General features: G+C 43.1%; 1 protein-coding gene across 2 annotated transcripts in view; it reads right to left on the bottom strand.

Moving 5' to 3' along the window:
* Nucleotides 1–27,857, bottom strand: part of GPAM (glycerol-3-phosphate acyltransferase, mitochondrial) — an 85,023-nt gene that overhangs the window by 23,221 nt on the left and 33,945 nt on the right. For both annotated transcript variants that reach the window (XM_073595891.1, XM_073595890.1), the window contains 10 exons: nucleotides 25,512–25,611; nucleotides 24,578–24,790; nucleotides 21,007–21,120; nucleotides 20,827–20,912; nucleotides 18,191–18,300; nucleotides 16,877–16,947; nucleotides 15,373–15,634; nucleotides 15,150–15,289; nucleotides 13,891–13,968; nucleotides 1,640–1,777 (listed from right to left, as the gene is read on the bottom strand). In XM_073595891.1, the coding sequence (XP_073451992.1) occupies nucleotides 1,640–1,777; nucleotides 13,891–13,968; nucleotides 15,150–15,289; nucleotides 15,373–15,634; nucleotides 16,877–16,947; nucleotides 18,191–18,300; nucleotides 20,827–20,912; nucleotides 21,007–21,120; nucleotides 24,578–24,790; nucleotides 25,512–25,611 (1,312 nt within the window). The remainder of the gene's footprint in view (nucleotides 1–1,639; nucleotides 1,778–13,890; nucleotides 13,969–15,149; nucleotides 15,290–15,372; nucleotides 15,635–16,876; nucleotides 16,948–18,190; nucleotides 18,301–20,826; nucleotides 20,913–21,006; nucleotides 21,121–24,577; nucleotides 24,791–25,511; nucleotides 25,612–27,857) is intronic.

The raw sequence follows: 27,857 nt of genomic DNA, 5'->3' as shown, positions 1-27,857 counted from the left end.
GCTGACCATGTCCATCCCTTTATGACTACAGTGTCCCCATCTTCTGATGACTCCTTCCACCAGGATAATGCACCATGTCACAAAGCTCAAATCATCTCACCACTGGTTTCTTGAACATGACAATGAGGTCACTGGACTCCAATGGTCTCCACAGTCACCAGAACCTTTGGGATGTGGTGGAATGGGAGATTCACATCATGGATGTGCAGCCGACAAATCTGTAGCAACTGTGTGATGTTATCATGTCAATATGGACCAAAATCTCAGAGGAATGTTTCCAACACCTTGTTGAATCTATGTCACAAAGGATTAAAGCAGTTCTGAAGGCAAAAGGGGTTCCAACCCGGTACTAGCAAGATGTACCTAATAAAGTGGCCAGTGAGTGTATATGAGCTTATTCATGAGTCATGTGACCAGAGCCGCCCCTGATGCAGATCTTAACACCTACATACATGAGAATATTTATAAGTCATGTGACCAGAGAACCTTGATGCAGAAGACTGACACCTACATACATGAGCTTATTCATGAGTCATGTGACTGGAGTGTCCCTGATCCCAGCTTATTTATTAGTGGGCAGCATAGTGGCTAAGTGGTTAGCAATTTCGCCTGATATGCTAAAAAAAATCTCAAATTTAAACATTTTTTTTATAAAAAATTGAATTTCTTCATCAATTTAGGCCAGTATGTATTCTGTTACATGTTTTTTGGGAAATAAAATCCCAATAAGCGTACATTGATTGGTTTGCACAAAAGTTAAAGCATCTACAAACTATGGGATATTTTTCTTTATTTTTTTCTTTTTACTAGTAATGGCGGGACGGCAATATTGCGGCGGACAAATCAGACACCTGACACTTTTTGGGGACCAGTGACACTAATACAGTGATCAGTGCTAAAAACATATCCACTGTCACTGTACTGACACGGGCTGGGAGGGGGTTAAGATCAGGGGGCGATCAAAGGGTTAAATGTGTTCCTAGGAAGTGCTTCTAACTGTGGGGGAGGTGCTTTGACTGGGGGAAGATAAAGATCTTTGTTCCTGCTTAGCAGAAACACAGGATCAGTACACTTCCCTCTCACAGAACAGTGGTCTGCCTAGTCTACATAGGCAGACAGCCGTTCTGCCCGTCTCCCAAATGATCAGAGGGTCCTGGACCCACTGATTGGCTCCTGCTGTGTCCAATCACAGGGGGAGCAGGTTGCCGGAGGCGGGGGAGCGTGCCCCACACCCAAAAGGTGTCAGATCACGTAGTAGGTACGTAATCCGGCACAGAGTGGCCGCCCTGCTGCAGTATATGTGCGTGGGGTGGACCGCAATCAGTTAACGTAACGCAGTGCCATATAGCAAAAAGTGGCCTAGTCATGAAGAGGGGTAAATCTTCAGGAAGTCAAGTGGTTAAAGGATAAGTTATCCTTTTATTAAAAAAAAAATAAAATAATAATAATAATAAATTCACGTTTCTGCAGGTCAAAAAAAAAAGTATAATTATTTTATTTTTTTTATACCGGGGTCCGTAAAGCATTGCACCTGCGATCAGCAGGGGAACGGGGAAGAGGGAGCAGGAACTAAAACTTGTTACATGTTATGGGAAGACTACAGTTCAGATTTGATGAATACGGTTCTCAGTGTTTGTACCTTCAGATATCGATCTCTTTGCTCCTCTCCAAAGTCGCTATCTTCATCTTCCTCGTCGCTCCTCCACTGCACACGATCCGGGATCTTGCTATCCCATGTGGACTCAGAAAGACTGGGACTGGCATCTTCCTGGTCATCCTGGGGACACCAAAAAAAAAACCATCAAATTTAGAATCTGTTACCTTTCTCCATAAACAGTCTGAAAGTTATATTAGGGTTGCACCAATACTGATAGCGAGCATTTCCACGAGTACTCATGCATATGCTCCAATACCTGAAACCGATACCTTTGTGATGCGATTTGAACCCATATATAGTTAGTCAGGTAGAAAAAAAAAAAAGACACAAGTCTATCTAGTTTAACCAATAAAAGAAAAAAAAAACCACCACCACCATACAATCCCATACACACAATCCTATACCCACAGTTGATCCAGAGGAAGGTGAAAAACCCCAGCAAAGCATGATCCAATTTGCTCCAGCAGGGGGGGGGATTCCTTCCTGATCCCCCAAGAGGCAACTGGATATTCCCTGGATCAACTTTACCTATAAATGTTAGTATCCAGTTATATTATGTACATTTAGAAAATAATTCAGGCCTTTCTTAACCACTTGACGACCGCCTCACGCCGATTTACGTCGGCAAGGTGGCACGGACAGGCAAAATCACGTACATGTACGTGATTTGCCTTCCGCGGGTGGGGGGTCCGATCGGGACCCCCCCCGGTGCCCGAGGCGGTCGTCTTTTCTCCCACAGCGATCGGAGATGAGGGGGAGGCCATCCGTTCGTGGCCCCCCCCTCGCGATCGCCGCCGGCCAATGAGAACATTCCTTTGCTGCTGTATGCTAAACAGCAGCAAAGGAAATGATGTCATCTCTCCTCGGCTCGGTAATTTCCGTTCCGGCCCGAGGAGAGAAGACAAGTGAGTGAGTGCACAACACTACACACACAGTAGAACATGCCAGGCACACAAAACACCCCGATCCCCCCCCCCGATCCCCCCCCAATCACCCCCCCCCCCCCCCCGTCACAAACTGACACCAGCAGTTTTTTTTTTTTTTTTTTTTCTGATTACTGTATTGGTGTCAGTTTGTGACAGTTACAGTGTTGGGACAGTTACTGTTACCCCCCTTTAGGTCTAGGATACCCCCCTAATAAAGTTTTAACCCCTTGATCACCCCCTGTCACCAGTGTCACTAAGCGATCATTTTTCTGATTGCTGTATTAGTGTCGCTGGTGACGCTAGTTAGTGAGGTAAATATTTAGGTTCGCCGTCAGCGTTTTATAGCGACAGGGACCCCCATATACTATCTAATAAATGTTTTAACCCCTTGATTGCCCCCTAGTTAACCCTTTCACCACTGATCACCATATAACTGTTACGGGTGACGCTGGTTAGTTTGTTTATTTTTTATAGTGTCAGGGCACCCGTCGTTTATTACCGAATAAAGGTTTAGCCCCCCGGTCGCCCGGCGGTGATATGCGTCGCCCCAGGCAGCGTCAGATTAGCGCCAGTACCGCTAACACCCACGCACGCAGCATACGCCTCCCTTAGTGGTATAGTATCTGAACGGATCAATATCTGATCTGATCAGATCTATACTAGCGTCCCCAGCAGTTTAGGGTTCCCAAAAACGCAGTGTTAGCGGGATCAGCCCAGATACCTGCTAGCACCTGCGTTTTGTCCCTCCGCCCGGCCCACCCAAGTGCAGTATCGATTGATCACTGTCACTTACAAAACACTAAACGCATAACTGCAGCGTTCGCACAGTCAGGCCTGATCCCTGCGATCGCTAACAGTTTTTTTGGTAGCATTTTGGTGAGCTGGCAAGCACCAGCCCCAGGCTGCGCCAGATTAGCGCCAGTACCACTGACACCCACGCACGTACCATACACCTCCCTTAGTGGTATAGTATCTGAACGGATCAATATCTGGTCCGATCAGATCTATACTAGCGTCCCCAGCAGTTTAGGGTTCCCAAAAACGCAGTGTTAGCGGGATCAGCCCAGATACCTGCTAGCACCTGCGTTGTGCCCCTCCGCCCGGCCCAGCCCAGCCCAGTCCACCCAAGTGCAGTATCGATCGATCACTGTCACTTACAAGGCACTAAACGCATAACTGCAGCGTTCGCAGAGTCAGGCCTGATCCCTGCGATCGCTAACAGTTTTTTTGGTAGCATTTTGGTGAACTAGCAAGCACCGGCCCCAGGCAGCGTCAGGTTAGCGCCAGTACCGCTAACACCCACGCACGCAGCATACGCCTCCTTTAGTGGTATAGTATCTGAACGGATCAATATCTGATCCGATCAGATCTATACTAGCGTCCCCAGCAGTTTAGGGTTCCCAAAAACGCAGTGTTAGCGGAATCAGCCCAGATACCTGCTAGCACCTGCGTTTTGCCCCTCCGCCCGGCCCAGCCCAGCCCACCCAAGTGCAGTATCGATCGATCACTGTCACTTACAAAACACTAAACGCATAACTGCAGCGTTTGCAGAGTCAGGCCTGATCCCTGCGATCGCTAACAGTTTTTTTGGAAGCTTTTTATTGAACTGGCAAGCACCAGCGGCCTAGTACACCCCGGTCGTAGTCAAACCAGCACTGCAGTAACACTTGGTGACGTGGCGAGTCCCATAAGTGCAGTTCAAGCTGGTGAGGTGGCAAGCACAAGTAGTGTCCCGCTGCCACCAAGAAGACAAACACAGGCCCGTCATGCCCATAGTGCCCTTCCTGCTGCATTCGCCAATCCTAATTGGGACCACACCGCTTCTGCAGCGCCCGTACTTCCCCCATTCACATCCCCAACCAAATGCAGTCGGCTGCATGAGAGGCATTTTTATGTCCTCCCGAGTACCCCTACCCAACGACCCCCCCCAAAAAGATGTCGTGTCTGCAGCAAGTGCGGATATAGGCGTGACACCCGCTATTATTGTCCCTCCTGTCCTGACAATCCTGGTCTTTGCATTGGTGAATGTTTTGAACGCTACCATGCACTAGTTATTAGCGTAGGGTACAGCATTGCACAGACTAGGCACACTTTCACAGGGTCTCCCAAGATGCCATCGCATTTTGAGAGACCCGAACCTGGAACCGGTTACAGTTATAAAAGTTAGTTACAAAAAAAGTGTAAAAAAAAATATATATATATAAAATAAAAAAAAATAGTTGTCGTTTTATTGTTCTCTCTCTCTATTCTCTCTCTCTATTGTTCTGCTCTTTTTTTACTGTATTCTATTCTGCAATGTTTTATTGTTATTGTTATTGTTATTATGTTTTATCATGTTTGTTTTTCAGGTATGTAATTATTTATACTTTACTGTTTACTGTGCTTTATTGTTAACCATTGTTAACCATTTTTTTGTCTTCAGGTACGCCATTCACGACTTTGAATGGTTATACCAGAATGATGCCTGCAGGTTTAGGTATCATCTTGGTATCATTCTTTTCAGCCAGCGGTCGGCTTTCATGTAAAAGCAATCCTAGTGGCTAATTAGCCTCTAGACTGCTTTTACAAGCCGTGGGAGGGAATGCCCCCCCCCCCCCACACCGTCTTCCGTGTTTTTCTCTGGCTCTCCTGTCTCAACAGGGAACCTGAGAATGCAGCCGGTGATTCAGCCAGCTGACCATAGAGCTGATCAGAGACCAGAGTGGCTCCAAACATCTCTATGGCCTAAGAAACCGGAAGCTACGATCATTTTATGACTTAGATTTCGCCGGATGTAAATAGCGCCATTGGGAAATTGGGGAAGCATTTTATCACACCGATCTTGGTGTCATCAGATGCTTTGAGGGCAGAGGAGAGATCTAGGGTCTAATAGACCCCAATTTTTTCAAAAAAGAGTACCTGTCACTACCTATTGCTATCATAGGGGATATTTGCATTCCCCGAGATAACAATAAAAATGATTAAAAAAAAAAAAAATGAAAGGAACAGTTTAAAAATAAGATAAAAAAGCAAAAAAATAATAAAGAAAAAAAAAAAAAAAAAAAAAAAGCACCCCTGTCGCCCCCTGCTCTCGCGCTAAGGCGAACGCAAACGGCGGTCTGTCGTCAAACGTAAACAGCAATTGCACCATGCATGTGAGGTATCGCCGCAAAAGGTCAGATCGAGGGCAGTAATTTTTGCAGTAGACCTCCTCTGTAAATCTAAAGTGGTAACCTGTAAAGGCTTTTAAAGGCTTTTAAAAATGCATTTATTTTGTTGCCACTGCACGTTTGTGCGCAATTTTAAAGCATGTCATGTTTGGTATCCATGTACTCGGCCTAAGATCATCTTTTTTATTTCATCAAACATTTGGGCAATATAGTGTGTTTTAGTGCATTAAAATTTAAAAAAGTGTGTTTTTTCCCCAAAAAATGCGTTTGAAAAATCGCTGCGCAAATACTGTGTGAAAAAAAAAAAATGAAACACCCACCATTTTAATCTGTAGGGCATTTGCTTTAAAAAAATATATAATGTTTGGGGGTTCAAAGTAATTTTTTTGCAAAAAAAAAAATAACTTTTTCATGTAAACAATAAGTGTCAGAAAGGGCTTTGTCTTCAAGTGGTTAGAAGAGTGGGTGATGTGTGACATTAGCTTCTAAATGTTGTGCATAAAATGCCAGGACAGTTCAAAACCCCCCCAAATGACCCCATTTTGGAAAGTAGACACCCCAAGCTATTTGCTGAGAGGCATGTCGAGTCCATGGAATATTTTATATTGCGACACAAGTTGCGGGAAAGAGACAAATTTTTTTTTTTTTTTGCACAAAGTTGTCACTAAATGATATATTGCTCAAACATGCCATGGGAATATGTGAAATTACACCCCAAAATACATTCTGTTGCTTCTCCTGAGTATGGGGATACCACATGTGTGGGACTTTTTGGGAGCCTAGCCGCGTATGGGATCCCGAAAACCAATCACCGCCTTCAGGCTTTCTAAGGGCGTGAATTTTTGATTTCACTCTTCACTGCCTATCACAGTTTCGGAGGCCATGGAAAGCCCAGGTGGCACAAAACCCCCCCAAATGACCCCATTTTGGAAAGTAGACACCCAAAGCTATTTGCTGAGAGGTATAGTGAGTATTTTGCAGACCTCACTTTTTGTCACAAAGTTTTGAAAATTGAAAAAAGAAAAAAAAAAAAAGTTTTTTCTTGTCTTTCTTCATTTTCAAAAACAAATGAGAGCTGCAAAATACTCACCATGCCTCTCAGCAAATAGCTTGGGGTGTCTACTTTCCAAAATGGGGTCATTTGGGGGGGTTTTGTGCCACCTGGGCATTCCATGGCCTCCGAAACTGTGATAGGCAGTGAAGAGTGAAATCAAAAATTTTCACCCTTGGAAATCCTGAAGGCGGTGCTTGGTTTTCAGGGCCCCGTACGCGACGGCTCCCAAAAAGTCCCACACATGTGGTATCCCCATACTCAGGAGAAGCAGCAGAATGTATTTTGGGGTGCAATTCCACATATGCCCATGGCCTGTGTGAGCAATATATCATTTAGTGACAACTTTTTGTAAATATTTTTTTTTTTTTGTCATTATTCAATCACTTGGGACAAAAAAAATAAATATTCAATGGGTTCAACATGCCTCTCAGCAATTTCCTTGGGGTGTCTACTTTCCAAAATGGGGTCATTTGGGGGGGGTTTGTACTGCCCTGCCATTTTAGCACCTCAAGAAATGACATAGGCAGTCATAAACTAAAAGCTGTGTAAATTACAGAAAATGTACCCTAGTTTGTAGACGCTATAACTTTTGCGCAAACCAATAAATATATGCTTATTGACATTTTTTTTACCAAAGACATGTGGCCGAATACATTTTGGCCTAAATGTATGACTAAAATTTAGTTTATTGGATTTTTTTTATAACAAAAAGTAGAAAATATCATTTTTTTTCAAAATTTTCGGTCTTTTTCCGTTTATAGCGCAAAAAATAAAAACTGCAGAGGTGATCAAATACCATCAAAAGAAAGCTCTATTTGTGGGAAGAAAAGGACGCAAATTTCGTTTAGGTACAGCATTGCATGACCGCGCAATTAGCAGTTAAAGCGACGCAGTGCCAAATTGGAAAAAGACCTCTGGTCCTTAGGCAGCATAATGGTCCGGGGCTCAAGTGGTTAAAGCAATCTACTGAACTACCCACCTCTGGAGGGAGTCTATTCCATATTTTCACAGCTACTGTGAAGAAACCTTTCCGTATTTGGAGATGAAATCTCTTTTCCGCTAGACGTAAAGAGTGCCCCCTTGTCCTCTGTGATGACAAAGTGAATAACTCAACACCAAGTTCACTATATGGGCCCCTTAACAGTGGGGAAAATTATTTGACCCCCTGCAGATTTGGTAAGTTTGCCCACTTACAAAGAAATGAAGGGTCTATAATTTTTTTTATCATGGGTGTATTTTAAATGATAGAGACAGAATATCAACCAAAAATCCAGAAAAAAACACAATACAAATGTTATAAATTAGGTTGCAGTTCAGCGAGTAAAATAAGTATTTGATCCCCAAGCAAAACATGACTTAGTCCATGATGGAGAAACCCTTGTTGGCAAGCACAGAGGTAAGACGTTTCATGTAGTTGGTGACCAGGTTTGCACACATCTCAGGAGGGATTTTGGTCCACTCTTCTTTACAGATCTTATCTAAATCTTTAAGGTTTCTTGGCTGTCACTTGGAAACTCGAAGTTTCAGCTCCCTCCATAAATTTTATATAGGATTCAGGTCTGGAGACCGGCTAGGCCACTCCATGACCTTAATGTGCTTCTTCTTGAGCCACTCCTTTGTTGCCTTGGTGGTATGTTTTGGGTCATTGTCATGCTGGAAGACTCATCCACAACCCATCTTCAGTGTTCTGGCTGAGGGAAGAAGGTTCTCATCCAAGATTTTACAATACATGACCCCGTGCATTGGCCCCTCATTGTGGCAGTCAGCCTGTACCTTTAGCAGAGAAACAGCCCCAAAGCTTCATGTTTCCACCTCCATGCTTGACTGTAGGGATGGTGTTCTTAGAGTCATAGTCAGTCGAGTCAATGCCAAAGAGCTCAATTTTGGTCTTATCTGACCACGGCACTTTCTCCCAATTCTTCTCGGAATCATTTAGATGTTAGTTGACATGACTGTACATGTGCCTTCTTGAGGAGGGGGACTCGCTGTGTTTGGAGGAAGAAAAATTCTGACTATGACCCTAAGAACATTTTTCTTCCTCCAAACACAGCAAGTCCCCCTCCTCAAGAAGGCACATGTACAGTCATGTCAACTAACATCTAAATGATTCCGAGAAGAATTGGGAGAAAGTGCCGTGGTCAGATAAGACCAAAATTGAGCTCTTTGGCATTGACTCGACTGACTATGACCCTAAGAACACCATCCCTACAGTCAAGCACAGAGGTGGAAACATTATGCTTTGGGGATGTTTCTCTGCTAAAGGTACAGGCCGACTTTGCTGCATTGAGGGGCCAATGGATGGGGTTATGTATTGTAAAATCTTGGATGAGAACCTTCTACCCTCAGCCAGAACACTGAAGCTGGGCCATGGATGGGTCTTCCAGCATGACAATGACCCAAAACATACTGCCAAGGCAACAAAGGAGTGGCTCAAGAAGAAGCACTTTAAGGTCATGGAGTGGGCTAGCCAGTCTTCAGACCTTAATCCTATAGAAAATTCATGAAGGGAGCTGAAACTTCATGTTGCCAAGAGACAGCCAAGAAACCATAAGGATTTAGAGAAGATCTGTAAAGAAGAGTGTACCAAAATCCCTCCTGAGATGTGTGCAAACCTGGTTCTCCTGTCCTCAGGACCCACTAACAGGCCAGGTTTGCAAGATAACTGAAATACCTCACAGGTGATATAATTTGCTGCTCAGTGATTGCAGTATTCTAGTCTGGATCTCCCCAAGGTAATACTTAAAATCTGGCCTGTTAGTGGGTCCTGAGGACAGGAGTTGAGAACCACTGAACTACAAGAAAGGTTTTACCTCTGTGCCTGCCAACATGGGTTTCTCCACCAAGTACTAAGTGATGTTTTGCTTGGGGATCAAATACATATCTTACTCACTGAACTGCAACTCAATTTATAACATTTGTATCATGTGTTTTTTCTGGTTTTTTGGTTCATATTCTGTCTCCATCATTTAAAATACACCTGTATGTATTTGTACATGATAATCATATCCCCCCTTTAATCCCCTCTTCTCAAGAGAGAATAAATTCAGTTCCTCTAATCTTTCCTCATAGCTGAGCTCCTCCATTCCTCTTATCAGTTTGGTTGCCCTTCTCTGCACTTTCTCCAGTTCCCGATATCCTTTTAGAACTGGTGCCTAAAACTGAACTGCATATTCCAGATGAGGTCTTACCAACGATTTGTACAGGGGTAAAATGATAGCTCTCTCTGCAGTCAATACCTCTCAATACAAGAAAGGACTTGGAATTGCATGTTATTATTAAGCTTATGAGCTACCAAAACCCCCAAATCCATCTCCACTATGGATTCCCCCAGTTGTATTCCTCTTAGTATGTATGATGCATACATATTCTTAGCCCCCAAGTGCATAACTTTACATTTATCAACATTAAACCTCATTTGCCACTTAGCAGCCCAAATAAACAGTACATTGAGGTCGGCTTGTGAGTTGGAGGCATCCTGTAAAGACGTTATTCCACTGCAAAATGAATGGGCTTGAATCGCATGCGATTTGAACAGGAATGCAGTGCAATTCCTTTTAAAATTGCATGCAGTCTCGCACACCACTCCTGTGTGAACCCAGGTTTGTCATAATGACTTCAGCCTGTGCTCCCACAGGGGCGGTGCGGGAAAATGCATGCGATTTGGATGTTCAAATCACATGCGATTCATTACAGTGCAATTCGAGCCCATTAATTTTGTATAGGCTCACATCACACCGCAAAAGGTATCGTTACTCCGTATCAGTGAGTACTTGACCATAAGTATCAGTACTTGCCAGTAAAAAAAAAAAAAAATAAACACATAAAAAAACTCTATAGGTGCAACCCTAGTTTAAATAATACATGTTACAATTTGACAGTACAACCTCCTTTAAATCTACCGACCTAGTGCAGTGGTCACCAAACTGCAGCCTGTGGGCCAAGATGTGACCCTTTTGCTGCCTTTATCCGTTCCTCCCACTGACACCAACAGGGCACTATTCCTCCCACTGACACCAGGACATTTTCTACTCACACTGGCTAGAGAACGGCCCCCTCAAAGTCAGAAGGGACAGTAAACTGGCCCTGTGTTTAGAAAGTTTATGTCCTTTTTTTTTGCCCCACAAATAGAGCTTTCTTTTGGTGGTATTTGAACACCACTGCAGTTTTTATTTTTTGGGCTATAAACTACAGTTTTGAAAACAAAAAAATATATTTTTTTTACTTTCTGCTATACACTATATCCAATAAAAAAAAAAAAAAAATCGAATTTCTTAATAAATTTAGGTCACTGTGTGTTTTTTGGTAAAAAAAATCCCAATAAGCATATATTGATTTACACAAACATTATAGCGCCGACAAACTATGGGATATATTTATGAAATTTTTATTTACTAGTAATGGAGGCGATCTGTAGGACTGCGATACTGCGGCAGACAATCAGATACTAACTGACATTTTTTGGGAACCAGTAACACTAATACAGTGATCAGTGATAAAAAAAGGAATACACTGTCACTGTACCGACATTGACTGGGAAGTGGTTAAACATTTTGGGTGATCAAAGGCTTAGATGTGTGCCTAGCCAGTGTTTTGTTGTACACAGTGTGCTGCTTTTACTAGGGGAAGAAATGGGTTCTAGGTTCCTGCTCAGTAGGAACACAGAATCCATTCCCTCTCCCCCTGTTGGAACGACGATCTGCTTAATTTGCATAAGTTCTGTCAGTTGTCAGTTCTGTGATCTTTACTGACAATTGGCTGGTGCCAGGGAGCATCGAGTGCCCGGCACACCCGCAGATCGGCTTCTGCTGTGAATATTCACAGTAGAAGCTGCATGTAGGCGCCCCCTACAGGTGGAAACGCCAAATTCTGTTATTAATATACATGATCCGGCGCACAGCTGCCGCCCTGTAGCAGTAAAACTGCTATAGGGAGGTCAGCAAGTGGTTAATTTGAGTGTCTTTATAAAGCAGGGTTAGGCAACCTCGGCCCTCCAGCTGTGGTGAAACTACAAGTCCCATGAGACATTGCAAGACCCTGACAATCACAGGCGTGACTCCTAGGGGTATAGGCATGATGGGATTTGTAGTTTCACCACAGCTGGAGGGCCGAGGTTGCCTACCCCTGTTATAAAGGCTGACAGGTTTGATGGCGTGACATTTTTAACGTCGCAGTGTACAGTTTAACAACTCGGTTGTATTTATAAATTTGTTTTGTATAAATGCATTACATTTTGGTCTGCAATGGATTAAAGCACAAGTTCACCTTTCTAAACATGTTACATATTACACCTGTGTTTAGGGTGGAACATGTAACATGTTCCGCATCTGTTTCCTCTATCACGGTGTGAATTTAGTTGACTAAAACATTTTTGTCGACTAAACTAATGCTATTTTCATTGAATAAAATAAGACTAAAACAAATGAGATGACTAAAATTAAAATGGCATTTTAGTCAAAATAACACTGGTCTGTAGTGCATGTTCAAACCTTAATGCTATAAATAATAACATATTAGATTTTTCACTCCAGCAGTATATAATGAGTTTGGAAATTGTAGAGAAATGCCTAAATAATGCATTTGCAATTTACCCAACAACCATTAGATTTTAGATGACTAAAATGTACTCGAGATTTAGTCGACTAAATACGACTAAAACAGTTGCAGAAGACCAAAATGGGACTAAAACTAAAATGCCATTTTAGTCAAACGACTAAGACTAAAACTGGATCAAAATTTGCTGCCAAAATTAACACTGCCTGTGAATGAATAGACTACAAGTACTGTCAGCAATTGCGGCAGAGGGCTTGTAGATCTCAATGAACTTTGAGGGTGCTGATGAGTACTCTCGTAGTCCATCGATCTTCATGGTCTCCAATAACAGTCTGCCCGTATGGGCAGACAGTTATCCCAAGAGTCTGCAGGAGCCCAACGCTGCACCTGTGATCAGAAGATCGCCTTAGGAAACAAAACGCCAATTTTTTTAGCTGCAAAAAATATGTTAATTTATTATATTATTTCAAAAGGTGAATTTATCCATTAAAGCCTCATGCATGTAGATGGTAAAAGGCTGAAAATATGCCCGGGGGCACCCGGTGAGGCGCTAGTGCTGCAAACAACTGGCAATAGAAGTGAATGGCTGTACGCGGCCGTACTGTTTCAAATCCTGATGCTTCTGTGCACAGACAGATTTCCTGAACACTAAACTTCCACATAGGGAAAAAACTATGTTGTACACACATATGCAGGTAAATGCCAATACACAGCCATTCACTTGTATGCAGGCCTGGACTGGACATAAGGCACCCGGTGGGCCAGGGTCGCATGTCCTAACAAGAACTGGCTAATGCAGAGGTCCCCAACCCCCGGGGCGCATACCGGTACCAGTCTGTGTCCTGCTGATGACCGGGCCACTATACAGCAATGCCTGTGTCTCCTCTCCCAGCTTTCCAGCCCCCGCCAACAATGTCATCCTATCAGCAGAGCAGAGAGCGTGAGAAACTGGAAATCTGTACAGAGAACGGGAGTCTTTCCATATCAACAAGAGGATAATCACCGGCTTGTTGATATGATCCAGATCCCCGCATCCTGCTCTGCTGATAGGATGGCATCATCGGTAGGGTGGGAGACCCTGGAGAGGAGACACAGGGGGAATCCAGCCTCTGCCCTGTCGAAGGTAGGACTGTGCAGGGAGGCAGAGAGTAAAAGGGGGACGCTGTGATTAGAGAAAAAAGGGGGGCATTACTGCAAATGGTACTGTGATGGGGGGGCTGTGATTGCTAGGGGCACTGTAATGTAAAGGGGTGCTGTGATATAAAGGAAGTAACCATTACAGTGCCCCTTTACAGTGCAGTCCCCTTTACATTACAGTGTGGAGGACCGACTCCATGAATATCCCATCACCAACCACCCCTGTGAATGCCCGTCTTCACCCCTCCAGTGAAGGGTCCACTGGCTCATTGCGCTCCATCTAGAAGTGATCATTACCTAACATGAATCCTACAGAGTGCAAATTATTTTGTTTTGAGGATGAGGTGTTCTGTAATGTTTGTGCAATACATCGTCTCTCCAGGAAAAATTTGCACCCGAGAGTTACGTGCCACTTACCTCGGCTACCAAGAATATCCCATAGGTGACCAGACGCTGGACAGCCTCATGACAAACCTGGTAGAACATCTGACAGGACTGGAAGAGAAAACACAAACAAGGATTTACAGTACGCATTTACCCTCTAAAAAACCTTGCTTGAAATTTAAAGCGGAGCTCCACCCACAGGGGGAACGGGTCGCGGGAGGCGCGCATGTGCGCCCCAGACCCGGAAGTGTCAGATCACATAGTAGGTACGTGATCCAGAACAGTAGTGCCACCTTGCCGCCGTATAAGTAAAGCCTCGTACACACACTTGGATTGTTGGCCAACAGAGTGTCAGACTTTTGTCTGAAGGACGTGTGCCAGGAACTTGTCTTGAGTACAAACGGTACACAATTGTCGGCCAACAAACACGAACGTAGTGATGTACTATGTGGAATTTCAGCTCTTGAGTGCCCCACTTTGAACACCTTCTGCTAATGTTGTGTTTGGTGAGCATTGATTGCATGCGTGTTTGTACTTTGGACTTTTGTGTGACGGACTTTCACACTGAGGCACTTTTCAGGAGTTTTAGCGCTAAAAATAGCACCTGAAAACTGCCTCTCATGCCTCCCCTGTGTAAAAGCCTGAGTGCTTTCACACTGGGGCAGTGCACTTGCAGGACGGGGAAAAAAAAAGTCCTGCAAGCAGCATCTTTGGGGCAGTTTGGAAGCGCTGTATAGAGCGCTCCCACACCGCCCATCCAAACGCTTCGGAAGAGCCAAAACACGGGCGGTTTTAACCCTTTCTTTGGCTGCTAGCGGGGGTTAAAAGTGACCAGCTAGCGGCCGAAAAGCACCGCTAATGGACCCGCCGCCCCAGTGTGAAAGGGGGCTTAACCTACTCACAGCCATATTCTAAAACTAATCTATCTAACCCTGTAAAGAAGAAATCGCTAAACATACCTTTTCTGAAGCCGCTCCGGTCCCATGCTGAGCTATCAGCGGCAGCTTCAGTGTGCAGACGATTTTTCTAGGTTTTTTTTGTCACTTTAAAATGTTTAAAACTTTTTATTTTAAATACATAACTTTATTGCTATCACAAGGGGACCAATAGCATATAGGTTGTGAACATTTTTTAGTAAACATAAACAGCCAGGCAATTAGCATTTTCTCAAAAGTTTAGCAATAACGTCCTATATTTCTTGCATGACAGGTTCACTTCAAACCCCTTTTGACAGCCAAAGTGTTCATAATCTGCCACCCAACATTCATGGGTGCCGATCCCTCTCTACTTACCAAAGCTATCATTCCCTCGTTGGAGAGAAGGTAACACAAGGCCGCAGCGGTGCGGAGGAGTCTCTCCTGGCTGATCGTTCCGTCGGCAGTTCCCGTCGTCCCATCTGACCTCCTCCTCTGTTCGACATGTAACGCGCAGGCTGCAAAACAAGAGAAGCATCTCTTTAATTAACCAATCACAACTGGCCTGGCTTTACCGCCATTTTGCCCGCCGGCCTCTTACCCACAATGGCCTCTGTGAGGTAGACGTGAAGGACGCCGTTGCTGTAGAAGTTCAGCTCGAAGACGGCCGGGATGTTGGTGTTGGGTGCGATGAAGAACTCACCGGGGTCGGTGTGGGTGATGTTCACGGAGTTGCCCAATAGGTGGATGGCGTGCATTACTACGTCCTCGCAGCTTCCCGAAAACCCCAGATCAAAGTCCCGAGCCAAGACCTCCTCCTTCATAGAGAAGAAGTCCTCCACCAACATTGACAGGCTGACACCCTGAGGGAGAGGAGGGTTTACAGGGTCCTAACATGGCAGTCACAGCTTTATTAAAACAGTCCTGAGATCAAGATGCAGATCTGCTTTAAAGTGGTTGTAAACCTGAGACATGAAATATGAACAAAGCATATCCCTCTATAGTGTGTACTTGTCTCAATCCAGAGCACTTAGTGTCATTTCTCTCTGCTGCTTCATTCCTCTGCTATCAGAATGAATCACTTCCGACAGGTTACCCTGACACCAAAAGAAAAAAGGTCACAGGGTAGGGATCTCCAGCACACAGCCTGTGACTGACAGCCCCAGCTCTGTTTCTGTGTGCAGGGGGGTGTGTCCCTTCCCTCCAATCAGCTGTCAGAGCTCTCTTCATGGAGCTCTGCAGAACATAACTTCAGCTCCCCACCCCCTGCTTTCTGACAACTCAGACAAGCTGTATAAATTCTTGAATATGAACAGATGTAGAGAAGAGAAGGCAGCAGATAAATAGGTACAACTTATGCAGGAGGATTTGTTTAATCTCTGGGTATCACCTGAGGCCAGGCATGTCACTGTGTGATGTAAGTGCATTTATTCCCCTTCTTGCCCCTTACCTTGGCCTAACCTACATCCACCCATAGGTTCATATTGACCACCATTTGATGGCCGCAATTCCATTGTTTGTTTACATTCAGCAGTTCAGGTCTGTGCATTTATATTTGCCCCCCTTTCCCTGACCTAACCTAAACCCACCGTCCCCCTCCATAGCTGCATACTTATTCCAACCGATGGCCACCACACTGCTGATTTTTTACATCCAGCGGTTCACGTCTTCATTGTTCTGACTGCCCTTACGCGTTACAGCCCCATAGACTTCTAAGGGTCTATCTCTAATAGTCCCCAGCTTGGGACACAGCTCAGTAGAAATCTAGGGGGTGCAAAACACAGGGAGCAAAAAAAGTGAAGAATTGAACTGCTGGATGTAAACAGCCAACAAAACCACAGCCATTGGCTGGAGGTAAGTTTGCATTAATGGAGGAGAGTGAGTTAAGTCAGATCAAGTGAAAAGGCAAAAAGCATAAATGCACTTTGTTTTCAAAGGGAAACTACAACAATGTTGGGTTCATTTTATTTTTGGGTTTATAAGTTTAAGACTGGGGAAGGGAGAATCAGTACAGAGGGGGCGGAGCAGGATTTTAAATTAATAAAAAAATGACATGCGTACTTTAAGGTTCGGCAATATTGTGACATGCATGTCTCCCAACTTACCTCCCGATAGCGGTACAAGAGAAGGCAGGACACTATGTGCGTTGACATCACAGCACAGCACTGATCTGCAGCTGGAAAAGGAAAATGACAAAATATTACAAAATCAATGTCAGAGAGCAAAAAGCACCAATCAACAGACAGATAACATTATACAGCAAACACTGCAAGCATGCTAGTCCACAGAGTTTACCATAAAGTGGAGATCCAGCCTAAAACATTTATTCTATACCTGATAAAGTAAAAAAGGGTTTTTGTCACTAGCAGTGAGGGGATATGTAACAGTTTACATTTGTCATTGGAAAAGAAGTATAGACAAAACATCTCATAGGGCAGAGGTCCCCAACCTTTTTGGCACCAGGGACCGGTTTCATGGAAGCCAATTTTTCCAGGGACCAGGGGGGTGGATATTCATGGAGTCAGTTCTTAAGGACAGTTTCCTGCAACCCAGGTCATCCTGGACCTACCCCCTGCCTGTGACTTGTTAATGAAAGGAAAAGCAGCAGCACAGTGTTAAGCTCATCTTCCTATCATATGCGGGAGGGTCGACAACCCATGGATCATGGTCAGTGGGCAGTCAAGCCCAAGAACCTGGGCAGGAACGGGGGCAGCATTTCCAGGAACCGATCTCCTGCAATTTTCCTTCTGCAGCAACTGAAAGACGGCTTCTCCTCCTTTCCCTCCCGCTGGCGTTTAGTTGCTGCAGGAGGAAAATACTAGGGATCAGTTCCCGTAAATGCCACCTCTCTGTCAAGCTTCCCCTTCCTTCTACTGCCCGGCTTCGGCAGATCAAGTCTTGGCAGATCAAATATGATAAAGATTAGTATTGCCGTCTATGGGGAGAAACACCCCCCCCCCCCCTCCCATTTGTTCTGGTGGTCCTCATAACAGGACTAGATGTGACAAGAAATCCAAAACTTGTCACTAAACCAGAACTAGAGGTAAAATCTTCCAATGGGGAAACCTTTTCAGGTGACAACGGTCTATGAGGGGAATTTTCTCACTTTGGAGAGATTTCCTCTCACTTCCTGTTGTGTTTCCATGAGAAAAAGTGAAGGCTTTTACCCCCAATAGGAGACAAGTAGATCCTTGGATATATGACATTGGTGGAAGCCACTAAGCGTATTAAAATCTCCCTCCACCACCCATCATAGCTGGGGGAGAAGAGGGGACAGAGCAATCACAAGACCCCCCCAATTAAAGTACATACAAATGGTATATCCCCAGGTTTTTTTTTAAGTATTAGAAAGTACACACACAGCCTGAATCATATAAGTGTAAGGACTGAAATTATTATTTTAGTTTAACTATACTTACTAAACAAGACATGATTGGCCAGATTGGAGATTATCTGTCTCCTGATTGGGCTGTCCACCTTCAGGTCAGGATTAGAGATTAGAACGCTCTCATTCACAGCATCTGTGGCTCTAACACAGAAGAAAAAAAAAACTTTTCTAAATTGCACTAAAGATGAAAACAGAATATACAGTGCCTTGAAAAAGTATTCTTGAAATTTCCCATGTTTTGTCATGTTACAACCAAAAATGTAAATGTATTTTATTGGGATTTTATGTGATAGACCAACGCAAAGTGGCAAATAATTGTGAAGTGGAAGGAAAATGATAAATAGTTTTCAATATTTTTTACAAATAAATATGTGAAAAGTGTGGGGTGCATTTGTATTCAGCCCCCCGGAGTCAATACTTTGTAGAACCCCCTTTCATTGCAATTACAGCTCCAAGTCTTTTTGGGGATGTCTCTACCAGCTTTGTACATCTAGAGAGTGACATTTTTGCCCATTCTTCTTTGCAAAATAGCTCAAGTTCTGCCAGAGTGGATGGAGAGCGTCTGTGAACAGCAATTTTCAAGTCTTGCCACAGATTCTCAATTGGATTTAGGTCTGGACTTTGACTGGGCCAGTCTAACACATGAATATGATTTGATCTAAACCATTCCGTTGTAGCTCTGCCTGTATGTTTAGCTCTGCTCCAGTATCGTCTTTTCAGACTCTAACAGGTTTTCTTCTAAGATTGCCCTGTATTTGGCTCCATCCATCTTCCCATCAACTCTGACCAGCTTCCCTGTCCCTGCTGAAAAAAAGCATCCCCACAACATGAAGCTGCCACCACCATGTTTCATGGTGGAGATGGTGTGTTCAGGGTGATGTGTGCAATGTTAGTTTTCCACCACACATAACATTTTGCTTTTAGGCCAAAACGTTCAATGTTGGTCTCATCTGACCAGAGCACCTTCTTCCACATATTTGCTGTGTCCTCCACATGGCTTCTAGCAAACTGAAAACAGAACTTCTTATGGCTTTCTTTCAACAATGGCTTTCTTCTTGCCACTCTTCCATAAAGGCCAGATTTGAGAAGTACATGACTAATGCCCTGTACAACGATCGGACAACAAAATCCATGGATTTTTTCCGACGGATGTTGGCTCAAACTTGTCTTGCATACACACGATCGCACAAAGTTGACGGAAAATCCGATCGTTCTGAACACGGTGACGTAAGACGCGTATGTCAGGACTATAAACGGGGCAGTAGCCAATAGCTTTCGTCTCTTAATTTATTCTGAGCATGTGTGGCACTTTGTGCGTCGGATTTGTGTACACACGATCGGAATTTAACCGATCGGATTTTGTTGTCGGAAAATTTTATAGCCTGCTCTCAAACTTTGTGTGTTGGAAATTCCGACAGAAAAAGTCAGATGGAGCCCACACACGATTGGAATTTCCGACAACACAATCCAATCGTACTTTTTCAGTCGGAAAATCCGACCGCGTGTACAGGGCATAATAGTTGTCCTGTGGACAGATTCTCCCACCTGAGTTACCATGGGCCTTTTAGCTGTTTCTCTGATTAATGCTCTCCTTGCCCAGCCTGTCAGTTTAGGTGGAGGCCATGTCTTGGTAGGTTTGTAGTTGTGCCATACTCTTTTCATTTTCGGATGATGGATTGAACAGTGCTCTCTGAGGTGTTGAAAGCTTGGGATATTTTTTTATAACCTAACCCTGCTATAAACTTCTCCACAACTTTATTCCTGACCTGTCTGATGTGTTTCTTGGCCTTCATGATACTGTTTGTTCACTAAGGTTCTCTAGCAAACCTTTGAGGGCTTCACAGAACAGCCGTATTTATACTGAGATGAAATTACACACAGGTGGACTATTTACGGTTGAGCCGTTTCTTCAGTGCGCATGCGCCGATGACGTAGACGCAAGCGTATATGGTAAATATCTCCTAAACCGTGCAGGTTTAGGAGATATTTATAGTATCTACAGGTAAGCCTTATTATAAACAGGGTTTACAACCACTTTAAAGGTGATGTTTAATCTGATTATATGTTGCCTTTCCTAGTTCCTCCCTTCCTCCTCATCAGCAAGCTCATGACATTTGTAAAAAAAAAAAAAACCTGTTTGTATTACACATAAACTTATATTAGATCAATTGGTGTCATCACTAGGTCTCTGTGCTTCTTAATGCAATGCAGGCAGATCATGGCTGGCGGGAAGGGCCGGCAAGGTGCCTCAAGCACTCCTCTCAAGAGCCCTCAGCCCTGATGTAAGAAGCGGGCTGGCTCTGCGGAAGTTATGCAAATGTCTACATGCCTTGATGGGTGGGTGTCAGTCTGGAGGAGTGGGCTTTCCTAGGCTGTATTTGCATGCAGACAAGTCTAGACAATGCCCACATGTAATGCTGAGCCTCCATGATTGAAAGAAATGAAATCCAATGAAAGGGGGGGGGGGGGGCCAGGGACAGTCAGCCTGGGGAGGAAAAACTTAGATGATGCTGGATGTCCTGCAGCCAAGAAATGAGGCGGGCTCTATCTGACTTGCTGCAGCTTGTAATGTACATTGTGAAATCAGAGTAAATGGCGTCTCATTTAACACACAGCTGGAAGAATAATGAAAAGAGATATGGCTGGGATTCTCGGTCTGAGCTGTACCTGGATGAGAGGATGGCGGGAAGCAGCGCTTGGTCTAAACGTAGAGGTGCGGGCGATGGCTTCTGTCTCTGGTTTTCTAGATATTCCTGAAGTTATAGAGAAAATATCACATCAAATAAACACAAACAGTACTGGAAGAAATCACGGCATGAGGATTCGGCATGGCATGAGGTCACTTACCTTCAGAGAGAAGGGTTGGGCGAAGTCTACTCGTACACAGCCATAGTTTTTGCGCAGCATTCTGAACACCCCCCTGGCCACGCTCCACAGACCCTCGTCTTTCTTGGGCTTTCCCTGAAATGGTAACCAGTAAATGATTTAAGGGCTCATGCACTTGGCCGTGTAAAGTTAAAGAGCGTACAGAAACTTAAAGCGAGATAAATAGTCTCCAGAAGCACCCCCTGCTTCATACAGCTACCCATAGAAAGCAACTATAGGATACACCTATACATGGGCATAAACTGGTATGTGCTGGGCTGCTGATGGGGGTGGAGCTGGCCCTCCTGTGCTAGGCCTTGGCCCAATTAGTACAGTAGGGGGGCCCTAGGGGCACAGAGGGAAATTTTTATTTTCCACAACAGCCAATCATGATGAAGCAAGATGCTAAAAGTATCTGTGCTTCTCTCTCTATGCATAATTAATGCAAAGGGAAGGCAGTACAATGACAGTTAAAGGTGGCAAGTTCCTACATTGTACATATTATCCTCCATATATCCTATTCAAAACTATCTTCATTTCTTGCCCTAAATGCCTGTCTGACAATTTAAGGTAAGTGAAGCGAAAGAGGATAACTTCTGATTAATTACAATCCGAGAAACCAACTTAACATACTTAGTCCATACAATAGGTTCAGGTAATTTATAGAACAATGGTGTAAAGTAGGATTCAACCGGGGGGGGGGGCATTTGGAGAAATTGCTGCTCTAGGATAATGCTCACATCCAAGGCCAGCCCCCCAAGCTCGAATAGTAGTAAGCATTGATTACAGGGGCGCATCAAAGTTGTCAATTTATATCTCGGTTTTTTTGGGCCCCATAAAAAAAGAGGAAAATAGTTGATTAAGTCTTACAAAAATAATCTAGGGATCCACTGAGGAGAATGTCTATAATAGTAAGTAAATTTTGGAATAATTTTCATTTTCAGAAGATTAATGTATCCCAATAGGGATAACGGTAAAGATTCCAATGCCTTCAACCGCATGTCACTCAAAACTGGGGCCAAATTCAAAGAAATGAACTCTGAAGTCTGCTGAGATATCACTACTCCGAGGTACTTAAAATTCTCTACCCACTATAATGGGATATTAGAAGGAGCTGTATTTCGAGCTTCAATATCTATTGGAAATAACAATGATTTTGTTCAGTTAACCTTCAACCTGGTAATGGACAAAAAGGAATTTAATATCTGTAGAGCACCCTATAAAGGAAGGACCAGCCTCGTTTAGGAACAAGAGGAGGTCATCCGCATATAGGGCTACCTTCTTCTCCAGCCAACCAACTAGCAACTTCTTGATATTCAGAGGGATGCGAAGAGCCTCCGCCACCATCGCAATGGCAAAAAGGGCCGGAGATAGAGGGTAGCCCTGGCAAGTGCCCCTATATAAAGAAAAAGGGGATGACAACCCTCCCCCCAGTCTTACTGCAGCTGTAGGATAGCTATATAAAACCTGTATCCATGTAATGAATATCAATTGAAAACCCAACTTACGAAGTACCTCCCACAGAAGAGGCCACTCAACAGTGTAGAAGGCCTTCTCTATGTCCAGGGAGGCCACAACCCTGGTACCCATATTAAGATGTGAGGCGTGGATGTTAGTATATAACCTATGTAAATTCACATTTGTGGCCCTCCCTGCCATAAACCCAGTCTGGTCCGAGTCAATAATTGTGGGCAGAATGGGTTGTAATCGTCGGGCAATGAGTTTTTGGAAAGAATACACTTTAATTAAAAAAAAAAACAACTATACAGTAAGGTTAGAACATTTTTTTTTGCATAATATGAAAGACGATGTTACACCGCGAGAATCGTTGTTCTTTATTCTAAGCAAAAAAAAAATCATGATTCTCATTTTAGCCAGAATCGTGCAGCTCTAATGGGGAGCTATTCCTCCCACTGACACCAAGGATGGGGCACTATTTCTCCCACTGACACCAAGGATGGGGCACTATTTCTCCCACTGACACCAAGGATGGGGCACTATTTCTCCCACTGACACCAAGGATGGGGCACTATTTCTCCCACTGACACCAAGGATGGGGCACTATTCCTCCCACTGACACCAAGGATGGGGCACTATTTCTCCCACTGACACCAAGGATGGGGCACTATTCCTCCCACTGACACCAATGATGGGGCACTATTTCTCCCACTGACACCAAGGATGGGGCACTATCCCTCCTACTGATACCAGCAATAAAGCACTATTCCTACTGACCACAGGAGTGCTATGTCATTTCTTCTTATTCCCACTGACCAACAAGCCTTAGAATGCAGATGACCGGAAGCTGGCGTGACGCACTTCCAGTCTGGCACTGGCTTGCGTTCCAGTGGCCATTGCATACACTATCTGAGGACATGAAGCAATGTTCTCCCTTGGACCATCACTTATTCAATCTAGAGAAATTGTTTATTACTACACATTAGAGCTGCACGATTAATCGTTAAGAATCATTATCTCGATTTTTTTCCCCCCTTGTGATCTTGACAAAGTATTTTCACGATTTTTTCTATGCAGAGAATTCTCTGCTCTGCTGAAGCCACAGCCATCATAGACCCTGACCCTGTCTGTGGCCTTGCTTCTGCCCCTTCAGGGGGTGGTACAGAGGTTAGGAAAGAGTATATACAGTATATAAGAGAGTATGTATATACACTATATTTTCTGTTAATTGTGCTGGTCAGCTAAGCTCTAAAAAAGGTGGCACGCCCCTGAAACGCAACAGCACACCAGCATAGTGGCATCGCCGGTTAGGCTACATGATTCTTGGGTTGGATTGCATCTCATTATGTTTCCTGCTCTTAATCTTCTACCTTTGTGAGTATTCATCTTTACTCATATTTTTGTCTTTCAATAAATCCCTGGTAATGCACTAGGCGTTTGCGCTCTCCGGTGTATTTTTTTTGTAGTTTTTATTGGATTCTCTGGTCTGAGGAGGGGCAGCATCGGCTGAGCATTCTTGACTGATATCATCTTTGTGATTCAGTGTTCACTGCACACCGGACAAGTGGCAAGATTTGGAGCGCTAGAAGTGGTTTTGTGTGTTCATGCCTTCATCACGATTGGCTGTTATGATTACATAGTCAGAAACCACGCGGATTGGTTCTTTATCACAAATCAATGACAGCAATGTAACAGATTGGAGTCATGAAGGGGTTAAAGAAGCCAAAAAAACTCCACTGTGGTTGCTCCCACCCAAAAACTGTAATTCATTGAGAAGCTGCTTTTTTGGTAGCTGCTCTTAGACAAGGATTCTGGTAATTTTGGGTGTCTCATTGAGATATGCTGCATTATCGAGGCTTGGTACAAGCTGCATTGTGCAAGTCCCACAATTACATTTGAGTTATGGTCATTCTGGTGACCATTTTGTATTGTAAGCATAAGAGCACCACAGAAACTGGTATATTGTATTAAAAAAATGAGAAAGGGTCAGAGAATAGTGACAAATTATTACCTTAGAAAACAAAACTACCCATGTCAACCTTACAAGTTCAAAAACCAAAACAAAAAAACTATTAAAATGAAACTTGGTACTCACCAGTTGTTCGCCGTTATAATGCCCCTCGATTATACGGTCATAAGATATCCCCACGGGTATGACAAGAACATCGGGGACGGAGCTGTTGCACAGAGTGTCCACGATGACGGACAGGATGCCGGCTCTGCCGCACGAGGTCTTGCCACTGCGAGAGCGAGTTCCTTCCAGAAAGATTTCCAAGAACTGATGCTTGCAAAGGAGCTGTTCAATGTACTGGAAGACACGGCCAACAAGAAGGTGCACAACATTATTACCAAATATAAAACATTCTATTACAAGGCACAGCCATTAATAAGGAGGATAATGTTTTTCCCCAAACATTTAACTACAAGGCATGGCTAATAAGTAGATGGACAATGCTATTCCCAAACATTCCAAAAACATTTAACTACGAGACCCAGCCAATGAGAAGACAATGATATTCCAAAACATTCCAAAAGCTTTTAACTAAGAGAAACGGCTAATGAAAAGACACTATTATTCCCAAAAATTCTAAAAACATTTAACTACGAGACACGGCGAATGAGAAGACAAGAATATTCCCAAGAATTCCAAAAACATTTAATTATGAAACACAGCCAATGAGAAAACTGATATTCCCAAATATTCCAAAAACATTTAACTATGAGACATGGGTAATGAGAAGAAAATTATATTCCTAAACATTCCAAAAACATTGAACTAAGAGAAACAGCCAATGAAAAGACACTAATATTCCCAAAAACATTTAACTAAGAGACACGGCCAATGAGAAAACAATGATCTTCCCAAACATTCAACTACAACAAACGGCCAATAAGAAGACAATTATGTTCTGAAACATTTAAAAAAATATTCAACTATACAGCATGACAAGTAAGAAAGTGAACAATGCTATTCGTAAATGAGAAGGTGGACAACATTATTCTGAAAGTAAGGCTACTTTTGTACCTACCCCGTTTAACAAGGATCTGTACAGAATGTCTTTTTTGCCATCTGGGGTTTCATCGAGCTTTCGCCGAATAAAGAACCCGCCCAACAAGCGAATCAAAGTACTGTCCAATAAGAAAGCAGCAGTTTATTCCTAGTTTGCAAGAGCATATATTATATATTCACACAAACTAACACAAATATGAAATTTTTTGTTAGCAAATGCTAAACCACTTGCCTACCGGGGCAATTAAAATTATTTTTTGCACACATGATAAAATCTGCATTTTTGCTAGAAATTACTGTAAACCCCCCCTCCTCCCACAAAAAAAAAAAAAAAAAAATATTATATATATATATATATTTTTTTTTTTTTTGTGTTATATATTTACATATATATTGAGTTATTTTGAGGGGACAGAAAATTTACACTGTTATAAAAGCTGTACACTCACTACTTTACATTATAGCAAAGTGTCATTTCTTTAGTGTTGTCACAACAATGTTGTTACAACAATGTGAAGGGTGTAATCACTTTTGTGAGATATATACACATTATATATATATATATATATATAATGCATACATTATCTCACAAAAAAAAAAAAAAAAAGAAAAGAAAAAAAAGTTTTGCCTTTAGTTATACTTTAAGCCTCGTACACACGATCAGATTTTCGGACGATCGTCTGTTTTTTTTGTGCCATTTTTTGTGGCATGCTAGTCTCATGTGGAAAGTGAAGAGATTATTCACCATACGAGAATTCTCGTACGACAGAATACAACTTTAGAAGTGACGTAATGTGTTGAATAGTTTTGTATGCATTATTTTGTTTCTGAGCATGCGTAGTCTTGCTCTTACGTTTTTTTTCGAAAAACCATACTAATTATACGGAAATCGAACGTAGAGTTCACGTACGACAAAAATTTTATAGTCTGCACATCCAGCTTTTGTTAGATGAAAAACCGGAATCGGCTGTTGAAAGCACCGTACCAACGATCCGAAAATTGGCAGATCATTCAGATGAAATTTTACTTCCGATTTTCATATTGTGTGTATGGGCCTTAAGACTTGCATTGGGGTGTATTCATTTTTGCAACATGGTCTTGAATGAATTTGTTAGGAAAAATACTTTTTTGTGTGTGCAAAATGTTGGTTGCAATCAATGGCCCGCATTAGTATGTATTTTGTAATGTCCCATAGAAAATGTTGAAAGGAAAGTAAAAGGTTTTCTGACAAATCAGTTGGGGTGCACTCATTTATGAACACAAGTATAGGCGCATCAACACAGAGATCATAAAAGTCCCAATACAAATCTGCTAGTAATTGACAATATAGTCTATCTGGCATACACAGGCAAATCAGCTATGTAGTGGTATTGGGAGAGGGAAAAAAACGTCCACAGGAAGCACACAAGGCTGCCATCAATTAAGGGAAGAAACCATATTCCAAGGAGCTGAAAAAAAGCACAAGTGGAGAGGCACCTCTGGGTGCAGTCGTTTTTTTTTAAATCAATTTAATAGACAACGTGGGATCAACTCACATGTGGTATATAAATTAAAAGCATGGTATCAGAAAGTCGAGATGACATTCCCACATCCTGTGACAAGATCTGTGCTGTGTATGATGACCGGGGATCTTCCGAATGATGTAAAGGCCGGCTCCGGAAGAGCGGCCTCAGAGCGAAGCTTGGAACACAGTGGATGGTTGGCAAAAGGGGGACGACGTCATCAAAAATTGATGCGTTTCATGAGCGTGCCCACTTGCAATATATATTTTTTTTTTATTACACTTTTATTTTAGAACTTTATAGCAAGGGTGACAGGTCCTCTTTATGGAGACATTGGGGGCACTTTGAGAGCATGATAAAAGTGATCAGCCAGCTATTTAAAGCCAGTACCAGGCTCACAGCTGCAGCAGCAGTGAGCTTCATTTAACCGCTTGTCTATAATTCTATTTATAAACATACCTTGGTAGACAAGTGGTTAAAGAGACTTCCTCCCATGTGACAGGGAAGGGGTCTAGCAGCCAATCTCTAGTCCCCTTGAGGCTTTCATTCATTTATTAGACTAGCTCTAGCTCTTATTAAAAAAAACAAAAAGGTAACTCCAGCCACTTCCTGTAAAAGGGTGACAAACCTGCCTTTCTATCATCGGCAGCGTTGTCACCCTTTCCCAGGACATGTCGGGGCTCTAGCCTTGGCTGCCAGTCTCCACCCATCACCACTGTGATTGGTAGGGCCCATTGGACTTACATTTGTTTACTCTCTAGCTCAATTGTTATTCATTCACTCAAAAAAAAAAAAAAAAAAAAAAAAAAAAAAAAAAAAAAAGGAGGGGTTCAAGAAAATACTTCATTATGGCCACTAGATGG

Source organism: Aquarana catesbeiana, linkage group LG08 (assembly GCF_042186555.1).
Source record: "Aquarana catesbeiana isolate 2022-GZ linkage group LG08, ASM4218655v1, whole genome shotgun sequence".
NCBI classification, from domain to species: Eukaryota; Metazoa; Chordata; class Amphibia; order Anura; family Ranidae; genus Aquarana; species Aquarana catesbeiana.
This window is presented reverse-complemented; position numbering and strand designations above follow the sequence as displayed.